At 41.0% G+C, this 15,001-nt stretch overlaps 3 protein-coding genes across 3 annotated transcripts; 2 read left to right on the top strand and 1 right to left on the bottom strand.

Annotated features, from left to right (window-relative positions):
- Positions 1-155: 155 nt before the first annotated feature.
- LOC148423935 (tubulin alpha chain) lies at positions 156-5,317 on the bottom strand. The gene is made up of 4 exons (XM_088414919.1): positions 5,159-5,317; positions 2,642-2,864; positions 1,508-1,656; positions 156-1,230 (listed from the first exon to the last, which is right to left on the bottom strand). The coding sequence occupies exons 1-4, from the start codon at positions 5,159-5,161 to the stop codon at positions 256-258; spliced, it is 1,350 nt and encodes a 449-aa protein (XP_088271045.1). The 5' UTR covers positions 5,162-5,317; the 3' UTR covers positions 156-255.
- A 2,749-nt stretch (positions 5,318-8,066) lies between these two features.
- LOC148423934 (tubulin alpha chain-like) lies at positions 8,067-10,995 on the top strand. Its single transcript, XM_088415136.1, has 4 exons — positions 8,067-8,189; positions 8,289-8,511; positions 8,593-8,741; positions 9,542-10,995. Exons 1-4 carry the CDS (start codon positions 8,187-8,189, stop codon positions 10,511-10,513), a joined length of 1,347 nt encoding a protein of 448 aa, XP_088271262.1. The 5' UTR covers positions 8,067-8,186; the 3' UTR covers positions 10,514-10,995.
- A 1,198-nt stretch (positions 10,996-12,193) lies between these two features.
- LOC148423933 (tubulin alpha chain) lies at positions 12,194-14,819 on the top strand. Its single transcript, XM_088414833.1, has 4 exons — positions 12,194-12,321; positions 13,152-13,374; positions 13,471-13,619; positions 13,731-14,819. The coding sequence occupies exons 1-4, from the start codon at positions 12,319-12,321 to the stop codon at positions 14,706-14,708; spliced, it is 1,353 nt and encodes a 450-aa protein (XP_088270959.1). The 5' UTR covers positions 12,194-12,318; the 3' UTR covers positions 14,709-14,819.
- Positions 14,820-15,001: the final 182 nt, after the last annotated feature.

The following is a 15,001-nucleotide window of genomic DNA, read 5'->3' as shown; positions in this document are numbered from 1 at the left end:
GGGTGTAGACTTGTTCGCTGCATTTGCACTCATCCTATGCATATTAGTTTGTAGTGTAAACTATTTAGCAAAATTATAATATTTGATAGGGGCAATAGAACTGTGAATGTTTGCTGAACACACACACTCCAACCAAAAAGACAACAGGCAAAAAAGAATGTTGAAATATTTAATGGGTAGAAAAAAAATCAGACCTGATCATGAATCAATGTTGACACTGACTTTACCATCTATTTAATAAATAGCCAAACATGTCTAGTATTCTTCACCCTCCTCATCTTCTTCATAGGAGTCAATTCCGACTTCTTCATAATCCTTCTCCAGGGCAGCCATATCCTCTCTGGCCTCTGAGAACTCTCCTTCCTCCATTCCCTCTCCCACATACCAGTGCACAAAGGCCCTCTTGGCATACATCAGATCAAACTTGTGGTCCAGGCGAGCCCAGGCCTCAGCGATGGCTGTTGTGTTGCTCAGCATGCACACAGCCCGCTGCACCTTGGCCAGATCGCCTCCAGGAACCACGGTGGGTGGCTGGTAGTTGATACCCACTTTGAAGCCAGTGGGACACCAGTCCACAAACTGGATGGTGCGTTTGGTCTTGATAGCGGCGATGGCAACATTCACATCTTTTGGCACGACTTCACCACGATACAGCAGACAGCAGGCCATGTATTTGCCGTGACGAGGATCGCACTTGACCATCTGATTGGCCGGCTCGAAGCAGGCGTTGGTGATTTCGGCCACAGAGAGCTGCTCATGGTAAGCCTTCTCAGCAGATATGACAGGAGCATATGTGGCCAGAGGAAAGTGGATGCGAGGGTAGGGCACCAAGTTGGTCTGGAACTCCGTCAGGTCGACATTCAGGGCTCCGTCGAAGCGCAGAGAGGCTGTGATCGACGACACGATCTGACTGATAAGGCGGTTGAGGTTGGTGTAAGAGGGACGTTCAATGTCGAGGTTCCTGCGACAGATGTCATAGATGGCTTCGTTGTCCACCATGAAGGCGCAATCGGAGTGTTCCAGGGTGGTGTGAGTGGTCAGAATAGAGTTGTAGGGCTCTACCACTGCGGTAGAAACTTGAGGGGCGGGATAGATAGCAAACTCAAGTTTGGATTTTTTCCCATAATCAACAGAAAGTCGCTCCATGAGGAGGGAGGTGAAACCAGAGCCAGTGCCTCCTCCAAAGGAGTGGAAAACCAAAAAGCCTTGGAGACCAGTGCACTGGTCAGACTGCAGACACAGACACAGACACAACATTTGTATAGTTTTAATATGCTTCAAAAAAATGAAGTGCTTGCCCTATTTACACTGAAAGGTTTGCATGCCAGATTTTACGTAACTTGAACGGAAAGCCATCAATAGCTCGACAACAACTTATTAGAATGCCGACAGAAATATCCAGGACGATTTTAGGCTATCCTCAACAAGTCTTAAATGGCCACTTTTCTAAAAGATATTACTCTTCTACAATGTCGTGATAAAATGGATACAAATAAATGACTCTCACCAATTTGCGGATTCTGTCGAGGACAGAGTCAATGATCTCTCTGCCGATGGTGTAATGTCCACGGGCATAGTTGTTGGCCGCATCTTCTTTACCTGAGATCAGCTGCTCGGGGTGAAAGAGTTGGCGATAGGTACCTGTACGCACTTCATCTACAAATGTAAAAGACAAAAAACAGTTGAAAAGCATGACTTTTTTTTTTAATGTGTCAGTAAAATACTAATATATGTGCTTAATGTGTGTTATTTTTAGCACCAAGTATCTCGTGCAAACTTCCCACCTGCGGTCCCTTCTGAGGGTTTTTTATTTTCCCCAGATAGGGTTTTTGAGTTTTTTTCTTCCCCTTTGGGGAGCTTTGTTCAGGGGATGCTGCTGTGTATTTATGATGTTCTGTATGACTTCTTTTTCACCCGTGAAGCCCTTTCAAACTGCACTGATTCATTGCAATACAAATAAACCTAACTTGACAGTATAATATCTTTATACATGGTGGCTGATGGGGACAAGCAATGCAAGCAGCAGAAGGCTGCAAACAGGAGCAACTACCATTGTAAAATGCAAACACATGCAGAAAAAAGATGCAATAACAAAAATGAAATGGAAGCCAACTCGCCAACTAACAACAAAAGTGCAAAAGACACATCAAGATTGAAATAGTTTCCAATTAAAATGTGAACACGTTAATAAAAAAATGCTGCAAAAAAGATGCAATCACATAAGTGGCAAGGGCGCAAACTTAAAAAAAATTGATTGTGTATTGTCAACTTGCAGCATATTCTGTCATTGTAACTATTTTCATTTTAGTGCGTATTTTAATGCATTTAATTTGTTTTAAGTTTTTATCCACCTGCACCTCTAACTTTTTGCAGCATTTTCTTTCAAAGTGTTTGTAGTTTTGGTTGCAGCTGTTTTAATCTCAGTGAATGTGTTTTTTTTCCCCACATTTTTTTTGGTTTAATTCCATTCAGTTTTTGTGACTGACTTGTTTGTATATTTGCATTTTTTGTTCCCGGTCATATTTTTTTCCATTGTTTTCCTCTTCCTGTGTTTGCAGTGTTGTTCCGCTTGTAGAGATGAATTTTGGATTCCAAACAACTTATTTTGCAACAATGCTTTGTAACGTTGTATTACACTGACCGACAACTGTGGGTTCCAGGTCAACAAAGACTGCCCTAGGAACATATTTTCCAGCCCCGGTCTCGCTGAAGAAGGTGGTGAAGGAGTCATCATTGCCCCCAATGGACTTTTGGGTGGGCATCTGGCCGTCTGGCTGAATGCTATGCTCCAAACAGTAGAGCTCCCAACAGGTGTTGCCCATCTGGACACCAGCCTGGCCTACGTGGATAGAGATGCATTCACGCTTGAAAAGAAAAAGAAGAAAGACCACATCATGTAAGAATAATGTTTCGTGACGAATGATATAATGTTTTGTTGTGAACGTTGGAATGATTTATTTTATCCTTGACAAGTTCGTTCATTTGTGCTATCTTTGACTTGTTTTTTGGCGTTGCCTATGGCCACTGTTGATGTTACATTGTGTAGTGAGAAAGGATGGTGTGGCTTCACTTGAGACCAGTTACTGTTGATGACACACATGTTCTGTCTCCCTGTGAAATCTGGCCCACAAGTGTCTGTAAGTTACACTTTCTTTGTAAAATTGTTGTCATGAATACGCCCAAAATGAGTATGTTTGTTGATCCAACAACTTGTGACTGTGAATCAGATGCTAGCTAATGTTAGTTCTTATCTTCAGCATGCTCCCTTGGATGCATTTAGCTTGTTAGCATTTTTGTTTGTGCCAGCTATTTCCTTTTGGTATATGTTAGCATTGATAAGAACCCATTTAAAATCTATCTGTCGTTTTGTACTTAAATGAATAGCATTTGTAATTCAGTTATATAATTGATTTAAACAATGTAATATATGCACATTTTTGTAAGATACAGTATATATTTCTTACATATGGGACTTACCTGAGTAACTGAGTTATAGCAATATTAAAGAATTGCTTGAGGTATTTTCTTTTCTTTACAATCTTACAGTAAAAATGAGTGAAATTTACCACTGACTCAACTGCATTAAAGAAGAGTTTCACACCATTTTGCTATTCTCTGTCTATCTAGATTCAAGATAGAAGACATTCTCACATTGAGAAAGGACAAAACAAAATGAAATATTTCTATTTTATGTATTATCAGAGTCTGAAAGCTATTTTATTTTGAAAATGAACCTTTATTTTGAAAACTGCTCATCTCTTATTAACAGTTGACACACCTGTTCTGTGACCAAATCCACTGCACAAAACTTCCTGGTACTACATAGTCATCATCTTGTTCAACTAGATAAGCAGGCAAAACACCTTTATCGCCGAACCCTGACATTGTGGTTCATGCTTATGTACTTGTTAAAATGTGTATATATTTTAACCATTAAAATTCTTGCCTTGACATGAATCATCCAAAAAAAAAAAAAACACTTTTATTTTAGACTAGTCTTTAGACTTTAGAGAAAGGTTCTGCTTTTGGCCAAGGACAATGACATTGTGATAGCGGAAAGAACAGCGCTCACTGGATATATTGAAGGATTCCGCCGCTATCATTTCAAAGTGTATTAGAGCTCATTAAATCCATGTTGAGATCACTTAAAGTCTCTGGTGTCCTCTTTAGTGAGCCCAGCTAATGTGACATCAACTCAGTTTCCAGGTATGCAGGTCAGTGCACAGCAGCTATTTTAGGGTACTCATATTGAGAGATGACACCCAGTAGCAATACCGGAGTGAATGTTTGAGTAAACACTGACAGGCAGCCACAAAAATAGTCCATGTCAGTTGAAAAAAATATATACAATAAAGACGTTTTCATTTATTTGACATCATTGAGTGATTTGCAGTCAGTTTCTGAATTGAATGTGTCACCCTGCTTCAATTCACTTTGTTTTTATTCGTTCTTTAATATGTGCTAAGGGTCTGTTTGAGCAGGGTGGATGTCCTGCTGTTCAATGATTTTCCATTGCTAACAAACTGTGTTTGTACTGCGCTGTGCAAACAAGTCTGCAGAGTTTTCTGCGTGAATAAGATTAAGTGTGGTATAACCACGCTATGAAGTACAATCCTAAAATTAAAATAAAAACCAGATAACTTTGTTCCCAAATGTTTTGTTGAGGGCTCAAATGTTGTCGAAAAAGCCCTCTCTAGGTAGAAACACTGTACTGTTCTTGCTTTGTCTCAATCTGATCAGACTTGTTGCTGCCTGCATTTTTAAGACACACCTACATTTCTGTCATGCACTCTGTCACGCACCAAGGCCCAAAAACCAAAGATAGTGCTTTATGCGTCTTAATAATAACAGCCTAAAAGGCAAATCCTGTATACCAATGTTGTATTTGTCACCCGTTTCAGCTTATTTTAACACTTTGAGTAACTTACAGACATATTTGAGTATCAAAAATGTGAAAATAGGCCAGGATAAATGTAAGTTCCACTTTTTTTTCCCCTGTGCAGTCCTAACCAGAGAGCTTGTGTCAGAAATAGATCATTGTCCCAGTGATTGGCAGAAAAGCTGAGCTGAATTTGGCGGCTGACCTGAATGAGCAGGTGATGATAGTCCAAACAGCACTTCTGACAAAAGCTTCACGCAGTAAGGAAAACAAACTTACCATTATGCTTGCTAATTTGAGGGTCCTTTCCACAATCTGGGTTTGACTTGAATTTCTTTGGTGCCTCTCACAGCAGTCCTCAATGTGGTCTGGGTGAGTTTAACTGTCAAATGCACAGGGACTACAAGCTATATTCAACTTGAAACCACTCCCACCTGTCTCCTTGACAGGAGCCGTGGGTGTGCAGGCTTTGCATGACCACGAGGCGCAGCCAATATATTTCTTCACACAGTAAACTGATCTTGCAGCAGAAGTGGAAACTTTCGTTATACTGACAAGCACAGACCTCCAATGAAGTGTTTGTACACAATGGAAATTTGCTTATATCCATTTGTCGAATTACTATTTATGATCCACTGGTGTGAATAACTTTGAGAAGTCGGATACTAAATAAGTACTATAAGTACTAAAACATATCTTTGTGTTCTTTTCATGTAGCCCCCCCCCCCCCCCCCCCCCAAAAAAAAAAAGAAGAAGATATTGTCAGTGAAAACTAGCAGATGTTACTTCTGCTGTTGTTATCTGTTCACGTATTTGAAAAAGAGAAGAGTAACAAGTTCAACCGGTTAATAGTCTCATTTCAAATGTGCGTATGAACCGGAAGTGAAATTTCCAACTGGAGCGAGGTACATTACCGAATGCTGTTATTGTGTTCCCTTTTCCCCATTAATTGCCGACTCTTTTCATAGAGATGTCCAGTTTCATTATGCTCGACTTTCTTTGCTTGCCGTGGTGTGATCTGACCACAACCCATGTTTACATACTGCTGTTGCAAATTTTTAAAACAAAAAAACAACAAACCAAATTGTTAATCCAGCAAAGCACGGTATAGACTTTTGTTACGTTCATCAGGCATGGTCTGTATTCACTGTCACACTTTGTGTCTTATCAGACACTGATAAATATATAGATAGCATCTCCGTAGGCATCCAGACAATAAAACTTAGTGTGCATATGAAACAAAACCAATAAAGCAGGATACAAATGTTTATATCAAATGAAAATGCCTGTCATCAGAAGTAATATCACCCGGGATTTTGCATATTTTAACCCGGCTTTTTTGGCTGCATCTGTGGCTCCATGGGTAATTTTCTGTATGTGGTCAATATCGAAAGACAATGTTTGGATGGCGCAGTTCTAAATTGGCCGCAATTCTACATTACAGTTGTAATTAATATTATTGACCACTAGAGGTCAGAAATGCTGCGCTAGGGGTAGTCCTCTTATGGCACAGCACAACAAGCAAGACAGAGGTGTTTTATATTAAAAAAAAAAAAAAGTTCAATGAAACTGGCTCATTTTGAATGAATTACTGCTACTGTATTCACATTCAGTCATGTGGTGTTTTATTGAGCCTTTTAACATAGAGTTAACTTGACGTTGAGAGTTTGGGCGTTGGCAGCAGAGCACTCCGAACAGAAGTGGGTCACGGCTTTGAGGCCTCAGTGGGTTGGATACTTTACAGTAATAATCGGCTCTACATGCAAAGTAAACGAAAAGGTAGTCAAGTTTGATCTTTACACCGAGTTCAACACAGCAGTAGCCACTGGATGAAATCACAGTTCGTCTCATTTGAAACGTTCCTGACATTAGTTGAGGCCTCTGCCTAGGAGTTATGCGCCGTATCAACAGTTTTGTTTATCTCGGTCAGCTGAACAGACAGCGGTTGCAGTGTTTGCAAAATGAAGCGCATATCCAAGGTTTTTCTTTTTTAATCATGCAAAATCTCTTGAGTAAAAACTGTTTAATAAGATTGTGGCAGCAATTAAGATAATGGAGACTTTAGTCACAGTCAGTTTAGGCAACCTCTTCTGCATTGTTAATAGCCTTCCCTGCATTTTTGCTGACATTTGTGTTTACACAACTAAGCCCAACTCAGGCAGTTGTTCTGTGTGCCATTCAGTATCCCTCTGGGATGAATCATATCAAGGCTATTTGGTTTCTTTCTTCTTTTTTTTCCCAAAGGGCTGATCAGACAATAGGGGATGATAAACCACCTTGGATGCTCTGCATTGTAAACCTTACAATTCATCCAACTGGAAAGAACGGTGTGGGAAAGTTTTTTGCATGATAAGCAATGCATAACAAATACAAATTGTTATGACTGGATGATTTATTTCACGATTGCTGGTTGCTTCCATCACTGTTAATTGTTTTGTGTATCATATAAAACATAAATGTAAACTCGGAGTTGTGACTAGGAGTGTCTGCACAGTATACAGTATAACCTGATAGGCTCCTGTTGAGGGTAGGAGGGCAGAAAGAAGACATGAAAATAGAGGAGCATGTGAGATTTGTTGGACTGATGAATGGTACATTTGGCTTTAAGAAAATTCCCTAATGATACCATTGATAAAAATAAAATGATATAGATTATTTCTTTTTTTTTCCGTTGTGGCTCAGATTGGCTTACTTACGACAGAAGCAGCCCAAGTTCAGCCTACCACATAAATGCAAAGCAACCGTTTGTGGCTGCAGCCACAGTTAATGATGGCCACAAAGGGGTGTTTAGCCAAAGCTCAAGAATTAATTAATTAATTAATTTATTTATTTTTAATTTCTTGGCAGCAGGAGTTGTAACTCGGGTTCAATGTTCAGCATGTTTCTGTAAACTAATGATAGACCCGTTTTTTGTCATGCTGTGTGACCACCATCTTATCTCATGTTATACAACTGCAGAAATTGTCGTGTGTAGAGCAGGCTTTAAGGTCAAACCTATGAATATAGGTGTGTGAAACTGATGGATTTTTTTCTTCTCACCCAAAAAATAATAGATGCAAAAACACACTTCAATTCTCATCCATACTGACACAAAACCCGCACAAAGCCTTGGGTGGTGACATCCTTTTGCATTGTGTTGTCTATCGAGCGGATGAATGTATCATTGTCCCATCAGCAGGTTCTCTGGTTACAGCTCATATCAAATCACGGCTCACCTCAAAGTGCAGGTATATAAAGGCGAGCATCGCAAGTGGCACAAGACCTACATCTTCTTCCTGACACCTGGCCGTTGGAAAAGAGATCAACAATGGTAAGATAGTTTGTTAAAAGCTACACCATAACTCCAGAAAGCATCAATAAAAAGTAGTATGTGTGCATTGAAAAAAAAAAATGCTTTCTCTTTTCACAGCGTGAGTGTATCTCCATACATGTGGGCCAAGCTGGGGCTCAGATTGGTAACGCATGTTGGGAGCTCTACTGTCTGGAACACGGCATTCAGCCAGATGGCCAGATGCCCTCTGATAAAATCATCGGCGGTGGCGATGACTCCTTCAACACCTTTTTCAGTGAGACGGGAGCAGGAAAACACGTCCCAAGAGCGATCTTTGTAGACCTGGAGCCCACAGTCATTGGTCAGTAATTGAATATCTCTGTAAAATGTCATTGCGAGACCACTGTGAAAAAATGTAGTTCTGCTTAATTTTTGTATCCAGATGAGGTGCGTACAGGCACGTATCGTCACCTGTTCCACCCAGAGCAGTTAATCACAGGGAAGGAAGATGCTGCCAACAACTATGCCCGTGGTCACTACACCATCGGCAAGGAAATCATTGACCTGGTTCTTGACAGGACGCGCAAACTGGTAAGACTCTTGTCAGAGGGTGCTAAGTGCTTTTTTCTGTGCTGTTGGCATATTCTCGCTCATACTTGCTCATACAAGAGGCGTAAAGCTTACTGCAGATGCACAATTGCACCTCACGGTGCAATATGAAATGAGTACTGTATTTTTTGTACTATAATCCACAACTTATTTCTCATTATTTGAGCCCTGCGTCTTATAGTCCAGTTCATCTCATCTGCTTTTTTAATTTTATTTATTTTTGCTTGCCAAAAGGAGACAATCCACTGGTAAAGCAAATGAGTGTAACTGTTCAAGGTGTCTATTTACAGAACAACTATGAAATAGAAAGGAAAAGATGTGAATCAATGGCTCAATGATTGAAAAGTGTTAAAATAGAGGAACAAAAATATACAAGTTAAGTATGAATTGAATAAGATCTTGTATGAAATTATGTGATGTGGCGAAATTTTATATATATATATATATATATATATATATATATATATATATATATATATATATATATATATATATATATATATATATATATATATGATCACAAATAACCAATCAACTAAACAAAGGGAGACAGAAGATGCTATGGAAGCAATGATTTTAAAGCGCATGATGGGAGTATTAAAAAAAACATTCACATCTGAATGACTTTTTAGCATTTTGAAAATGCAAAGTTAGTGCAAGCACACTCACTTTTGGAGTTTGCGTGAGCAAAAACAAAAATATGAAGGTTTATTGCCCAGTCAACTATGTGACTTTCATATCTTCAATAACAGTAAAAAAAATGTGTACTATTACATTTTCAGGCTGATCAATGCACTGGCTTGCAAGGATTTCTCATCTTCCACTCCTTTGGTGGAGGCACCGGCTCCGGTTTCACCTCCCTCCTCATGGAGAGATTGTCAGTCGATTATGGAAAAAAGTCAAAGCTTGAATTTGCAATCTACCCAGCCCCTCAGGTGTCCACAGCAGTGGTAGAGCCCTACAATTCCATTCTGACCACGCACACCACTCTTGAGCATTCCGACTGCGCTTTCATGGTGGACAATGAAGCCATCTATGACATCTGCCGCAGGAACCTTGACATTGAAAGACCAACCTACACTAACCTGAATAGGCTGATTGGCCAGATTGTGTCTTCAATCACAGCCTCTCTTCGCTTTGACGGAGCCCTGAATGTCGACTTGACGGAGTTCCAGACCAATTTGGTGCCCTACCCTCGCATCCACTTCCCTCTGGCCACCTATGCCCCGGTCATCTCAGCAGAGAAGGCCTACCACGAACAGCTTTCTGTGGCCGACATCACAAACACGTGCTTCGAACCAGCCAATCAGATGGTCAAATGCGACCCTCGTCACGGCAAATACATGGCCTGCTGTCTGCTGTATCGAGGTGATGTGGTGCCTAAAGATGTCAACTCTGCTATTGCTGCCATCAAAACCAAACGCAGTATCCAGTTTGTGGACTGGTGTCCCACTGGCTTCAAAGTAGGAATCAACTACCAGCCTCCAACAGTTGTTCCTGGAGGCGATCTGGCCAAGGTGCAGCGGGCTGTGTGCATGCTGAGCAACACAACAGCCATCGCTGAGGCCTGGGCTCGCCTGGACCACAAGTTTGATCTGATGTATGCCAAGAGGGCCTTTGTGCACTGGTATGTGGGAGAGGGAATGGAGGAAGGAGAGTTCTCGGAGGCCAGAGAAGATATGGCAGCCCTTGAAAAGGACTATGAAGAAGTGGGTGCGGACAACATAGGGGAAGATGAGGGAGAGGAATATTAAATCATAGTCACAAGAAGAAACACAATATAACCCGCTAAGTTGAGTTTTTCATCAGTTTGGCCTGAATGTCATGCTTATCCAACGACCTCGTATTTTTCTCATGAAGATTTCTTGGATGAAACCTCCACAGAGATCCGTTCTTTGTGTGGTGTCAGACTCTTTTGTGCACCACCCCCACACTTATTCCCGCACATGTGGAATGCAAGTTATGAAAGGGCTCCAATGTCAGTTTCTATATACCATTCAGCTGTGACTGTGTTTGAGTGAGAGACTAAGTGACTGGCTTACTCTCTGCAGTTTTTTTCAATAGTTCATACTCAGACATGACCAGAAAGTCACAACAACTGAATCTCACAAATCTTATCCCGACATTGCACACAATGTGATAAATAAATGCTTGAACAACTTTGAAAGAGAGAAAACTCCATCGCTTTTTTCATTCACACGTGTGAATATATTATTATAGGGATAATCCACTTATTTAACTATTTTCAGCAGTAAAACGTTAATTTTTGTTCATAAATAATTTGATAACTGTTTTTTCATCTTCTCTAAATACCAATATAAATCAAAAATTTCCACTTGACTGAAAATAAATTCACCTGTGCTCAGGGCTCCTGTAACGACTAATCCTGTGATGCTGACAAGCTGAACTGTGATTGGTCGTTACCTGAGCCTTCAGTACATGTGAAATATTTTCTGCCAACAATGAGTGGAACATGTTTTTAAAAAAAGGTACATGAAAAATAATTTAACTATTAAATTATTATGGAGAAAATAATCACATTTTACAGCTGAAATGACTAAATACATGGGCTATCCATTTAAAGATCCCACCTCTTTGTCATGCATTAAAATGTATGTGGTTACAATAAACCTTTTGCAAGTTTTCTACATGATGTGTTTTTTCAAACAAATATTGGTGAATGTGTTTGAAAATGTGTTTGTTAACTTGTCCGTCCACTAAACCACCTTGCTGGGCCTAAAAAATAAAATAGAATCACAAGAGAGTTTGCAAAAAAAACAAAATAACTCAAATAAAGTGTATAAAACAATGCTTACCTCCTCTTACAACTACAAAGCTGACTGAACATGGAGTCTCATTTCCAGATGATCAACAGGTCCAGCAGATTTTCACCTCCCCACTGTGTTTGTGTGTTTAACAATAGAAAATGGGTCAAAGCTTGCAGGCAGCATATATTGAAGGAGGGAGTTTAGAAGCGAGCCTAACAATGGTCTCACATAACCCTGAAGACGTCTGACATGTGACTAATTTTCTTGCATCATCACTTTTACAGTTAACAAAGAACTTATTTATTTTAATTATTTATAGAATCGATGTTGGTCATATGGGTTGATGTATGTTGGCATGTGACCGTTGAATTTTCAAACGTTTATCTCATGAAAGAGTTTGTTAAACAATTCAAAAAGTCAGAAAAATACCAAAAAGAATGTGCACATCAATTATAAAATGGAGAATAACAAAAGGATTACGGAGAAGATTAAATGACAAACAAATATATGATATGAATCTTTAAGAATACAGGCTGTTTGTTTAATATGTTTTTCATTTTCATTACCCTCTCAGTTTTTTTGAATCAGATAACGTCGAACGTTGGCGACTTCCGTTTTTTTTCTTCCTTTTGCCCCCCTTTTCTACCAATGAGAAAGAGCGCTGCAGTTTGAAGTCTCATGCGAACCGCCCCCTTCACTTCCGGTGTCTATAAAAACCCCTACTTCCCGTCTCCCCCTCACTTTGCCTTGTCTCTGAATCCTCGACGTTGTTCAAAGGACAAGCAGACAAAATGGTGAGTAACCGCGTGGCCTGATAACGTCATCTTAAAATTTGATTGTCACTTTTTCTCTCCTCTCATCATGGGAACGAGTTTGAGTTAACTTTTCTTGTGTCGCGCTAGTCGGAGTTAAGTTCGGTTAGCGGGACAGAAAGTAACGTTCCTCTCGAAGGCGGCCGTAGCCACCCTATTAACGAGTGACAACTTTTCAAAATTGTTTGTGAACTTTCAATGATGTTCAAGTCAATCTGAAGTGATTGCGTTAGTTTGCGACTCTAAATGTGTTAACTTTGTCAAATTAAAACATTTTACTACATTTCGTCGACTTTTTCAGTCTCCATGATCGTGGTTCAAAAGTAATTTTAAACTTTTTGGAAGTCATCCGTTTGAGATTAATGAACAGTTTGTTGCCGCGGTCAACGAAAGAGAAGAAAATGGGGGGAAGGAGTGGCCGCTAGTCACAAGTTTCGTGTCCGCCATTTTTTTTCTTCACCGCTTTAGCCGCCATTTTTCAGCCTTTGGGCGGGTTTTTTTCATAGGGGGAGGAGGGAGGCCTCTCAACCATTACGCAGCACTATGGCAGCTGGAAAGAATTGGGGGAAGGGAGAGGCCGCAAATAAGGGGGTGGGAGGCTGTTACGTGGACATGTTTCCTGACTTTCAATAGAAATATTCTTTAACACTTTTTACACTTGAAGGATGTTTTATGAAAATAAATATGCGTTTTGGCTCAAGTAGTTTTCTTAGGCTTTTATGTCGTTGTGGTTACTTGTGGTGAAGCAGATGTTTCCTGTGCCTTTTAATCAAAATACCTTTTTAATAGTTTGCATCTTCTCATCCATCCAGCGTGAATGTATCTCCATGCATGTCGGCCAAGCCGGAGCCCAAATGGGCAATGCCTGTTGGGAGCTTTATTGCTTGGAACATGGCATCCAGCCAGATGGACAGATGCCCTCTGACAAGACAATTGGTGGAGGTGATGACTCATTCAATACATTCTTCAGTGAGACCGGAGCTGGGAAACATGTACCTAGGGCGATCTTTGTTGATCTGGAGCCCACTGTCATTGGTAGGTAACAGACAGATTTTGTTATTTTTAAATGTTTTGGAGATTTACTCTTTCTTGAATAACTTAATTGATCAAATTTTCTCCTGTTTTCGACAGATGAGGTGCGCACTGGTACATATCGTCAGCTATTCCATCCTGAACAATTAATCACAGGAAAGGAAGATGCTGCTAACAACTATGCCCGTGGGCACTACACCATTGGCAAGGAGATCATTGACCTTGTTCTGGACAGGACTCGCAAGCTGGTAAGCGCCTTGGACAGCTGGAGTGTTGATTTTAAGTTATGCTATTCATTGAAAAGTGGGTGACAGTTTGGGGTGAGGCATGATTTAAAATAAACTTTTTTTTTTTTTAAGGCTGATCAATGCACTGGCTTGCAAGGATTCCTCATCTTTCATTCCTTTGGAGGTGGCACCGGCTCTGGTTTCACATCTCTCCTCATGGAGAGATTGTCAGTTGATTATGGAAAAAAGTCAAAGCTTGAATTTGCAGTTTACCCAGCCCCTCAGGTGTCCACAGCAGTGGTAGAGCCCTACAATTCCATTCTGACCACGCACACCACCCTTGAGCATTCCGACTGCGCCTTCATGGTGGACAATGAAGCCATCTATGACATCTGCCGCAGGAACCTTGACATTGAAAGGCCAACCTACACTAACCTGAACAGGCTGATTGGCCAGATTGTGTCTTCAATCACAGCCTCTCTTCGCTTCGACGGAGCCCTGAATGTCGACCTGACGGAGTTCCAGACCAACTTGGTGCCCTACCCTCGCATCCACTTCCCTCTGGCCACCTATGCCCCGGTAATCTCAGCAGAGAAGGCCTACCACGAACAGCTGTCTGTAGCTGACATCACAAACGCCTGTTTCGAGCCAGCCAACCAGATGGTCAAATGCGATCCCCGCCATGGCAAGTACATGGCCTGCTGTTTGCTGTATCGTGGTGATGTGGTGCCGAAGGACGTCAACTCCGCCATTGCTGCCATCAAGACCAAACGCACCATCCAGTTTGTGGACTGGTGTCCCACTGGCTTCAAGGTGGGCATCAACTACCAGCCACCCACCGTGGTTCCTGGAGGAGATCTGGCCAAGGTGCAGCGGGCTGTGTGCATGCTGAGCAACACAACAGCCATCGCTGAGGCCTGGGCTCGCCTGGACCACAAGTTTGATCTGATGTATGCCAAGAGGGCCTTTGTGCACTGGTATGTGGGAGAGGGAATGGAGGAAGGAGAGTTCTCGGAGGCCAGAGAAGATATGGCAGCCCTTGAAAAGGACTATGAAGAAGTTGGCACAGACAGCATTGGTGAAGACGATGAAGAAGGAGAGGAGTACTAAAGAGTGTGTTTGCTGTCTTGGCAGTAACATGTTCCAAAAATTTTGCAGTGACGTGCACCTGGTCTTCAAGCCTTTTGGTGGTCTTTGCTGTCAATAAAGAGTTAAAATTCACTGCAGTGTGTTGGTTTTTATTTTCAGCACTTACTTGGCACCCCTCATTAATCTTGATTCATTTACTCCGGTCTGAAATACCAATTATAAGTTATTTGCAAGTAAAAAAAAAAAAAAAGTTATAGGAACTTGACGGCCCGTTAGTTTTCGCCCGTTTCCACTTTGTACCAAGAGTGCCACCT

Source organism: Hippichthys cyanospilos, chromosome 5, assembly GCF_059441005.1.
Source record: "Hippichthys cyanospilos isolate Australia breed blue-spotted pipefish chromosome 5, RoL_Hcya_1.0, whole genome shotgun sequence".
Lineage (NCBI taxonomy): Eukaryota > Metazoa > Chordata > Actinopteri > Syngnathiformes > Syngnathidae > Hippichthys > Hippichthys cyanospilos.
This window is presented reverse-complemented; position numbering and strand designations above follow the sequence as displayed.

Excerpts from the sequence above, each read along its gene's own strand:
- LOC148423935 (XM_088414919.1), bottom strand. Across the intron at positions 1,657-2,641 it reads CCTGGAACCCACAGTTGTCG|ATGAAGTGCGTACAGGTACC; the intron begins GTCAGTGTAATA and ends TTACATTTGTAG. Across the intron at positions 1,231-1,507 it reads TCGACAGAATCCGCAAATTG|TCTGACCAGTGCACTGGTCT; the intron begins GTGAGAGTCATT and ends CTGTGTCTGCAG.
- LOC148423934 (XM_088415136.1), top strand. Across the intron at positions 8,512-8,592 it reads CCTGGAGCCCACAGTCATTG|ATGAGGTGCGTACAGGCACG; the intron begins GTCAGTAATTGA and ends TTTTGTATCCAG. Across the intron at positions 8,742-9,541 it reads TTGACAGGACGCGCAAACTG|GCTGATCAATGCACTGGCTT; the intron begins GTAAGACTCTTG and ends TTACATTTTCAG.
- LOC148423933 (XM_088414833.1), top strand. Across the intron at positions 13,375-13,470 it reads TCTGGAGCCCACTGTCATTG|ATGAGGTGCGCACTGGTACA; the intron begins GTAGGTAACAGA and ends TGTTTTCGACAG. Across the intron at positions 13,620-13,730 it reads TGGACAGGACTCGCAAGCTG|GCTGATCAATGCACTGGCTT; the intron begins GTAAGCGCCTTG and ends TTTTTTTTTAAG.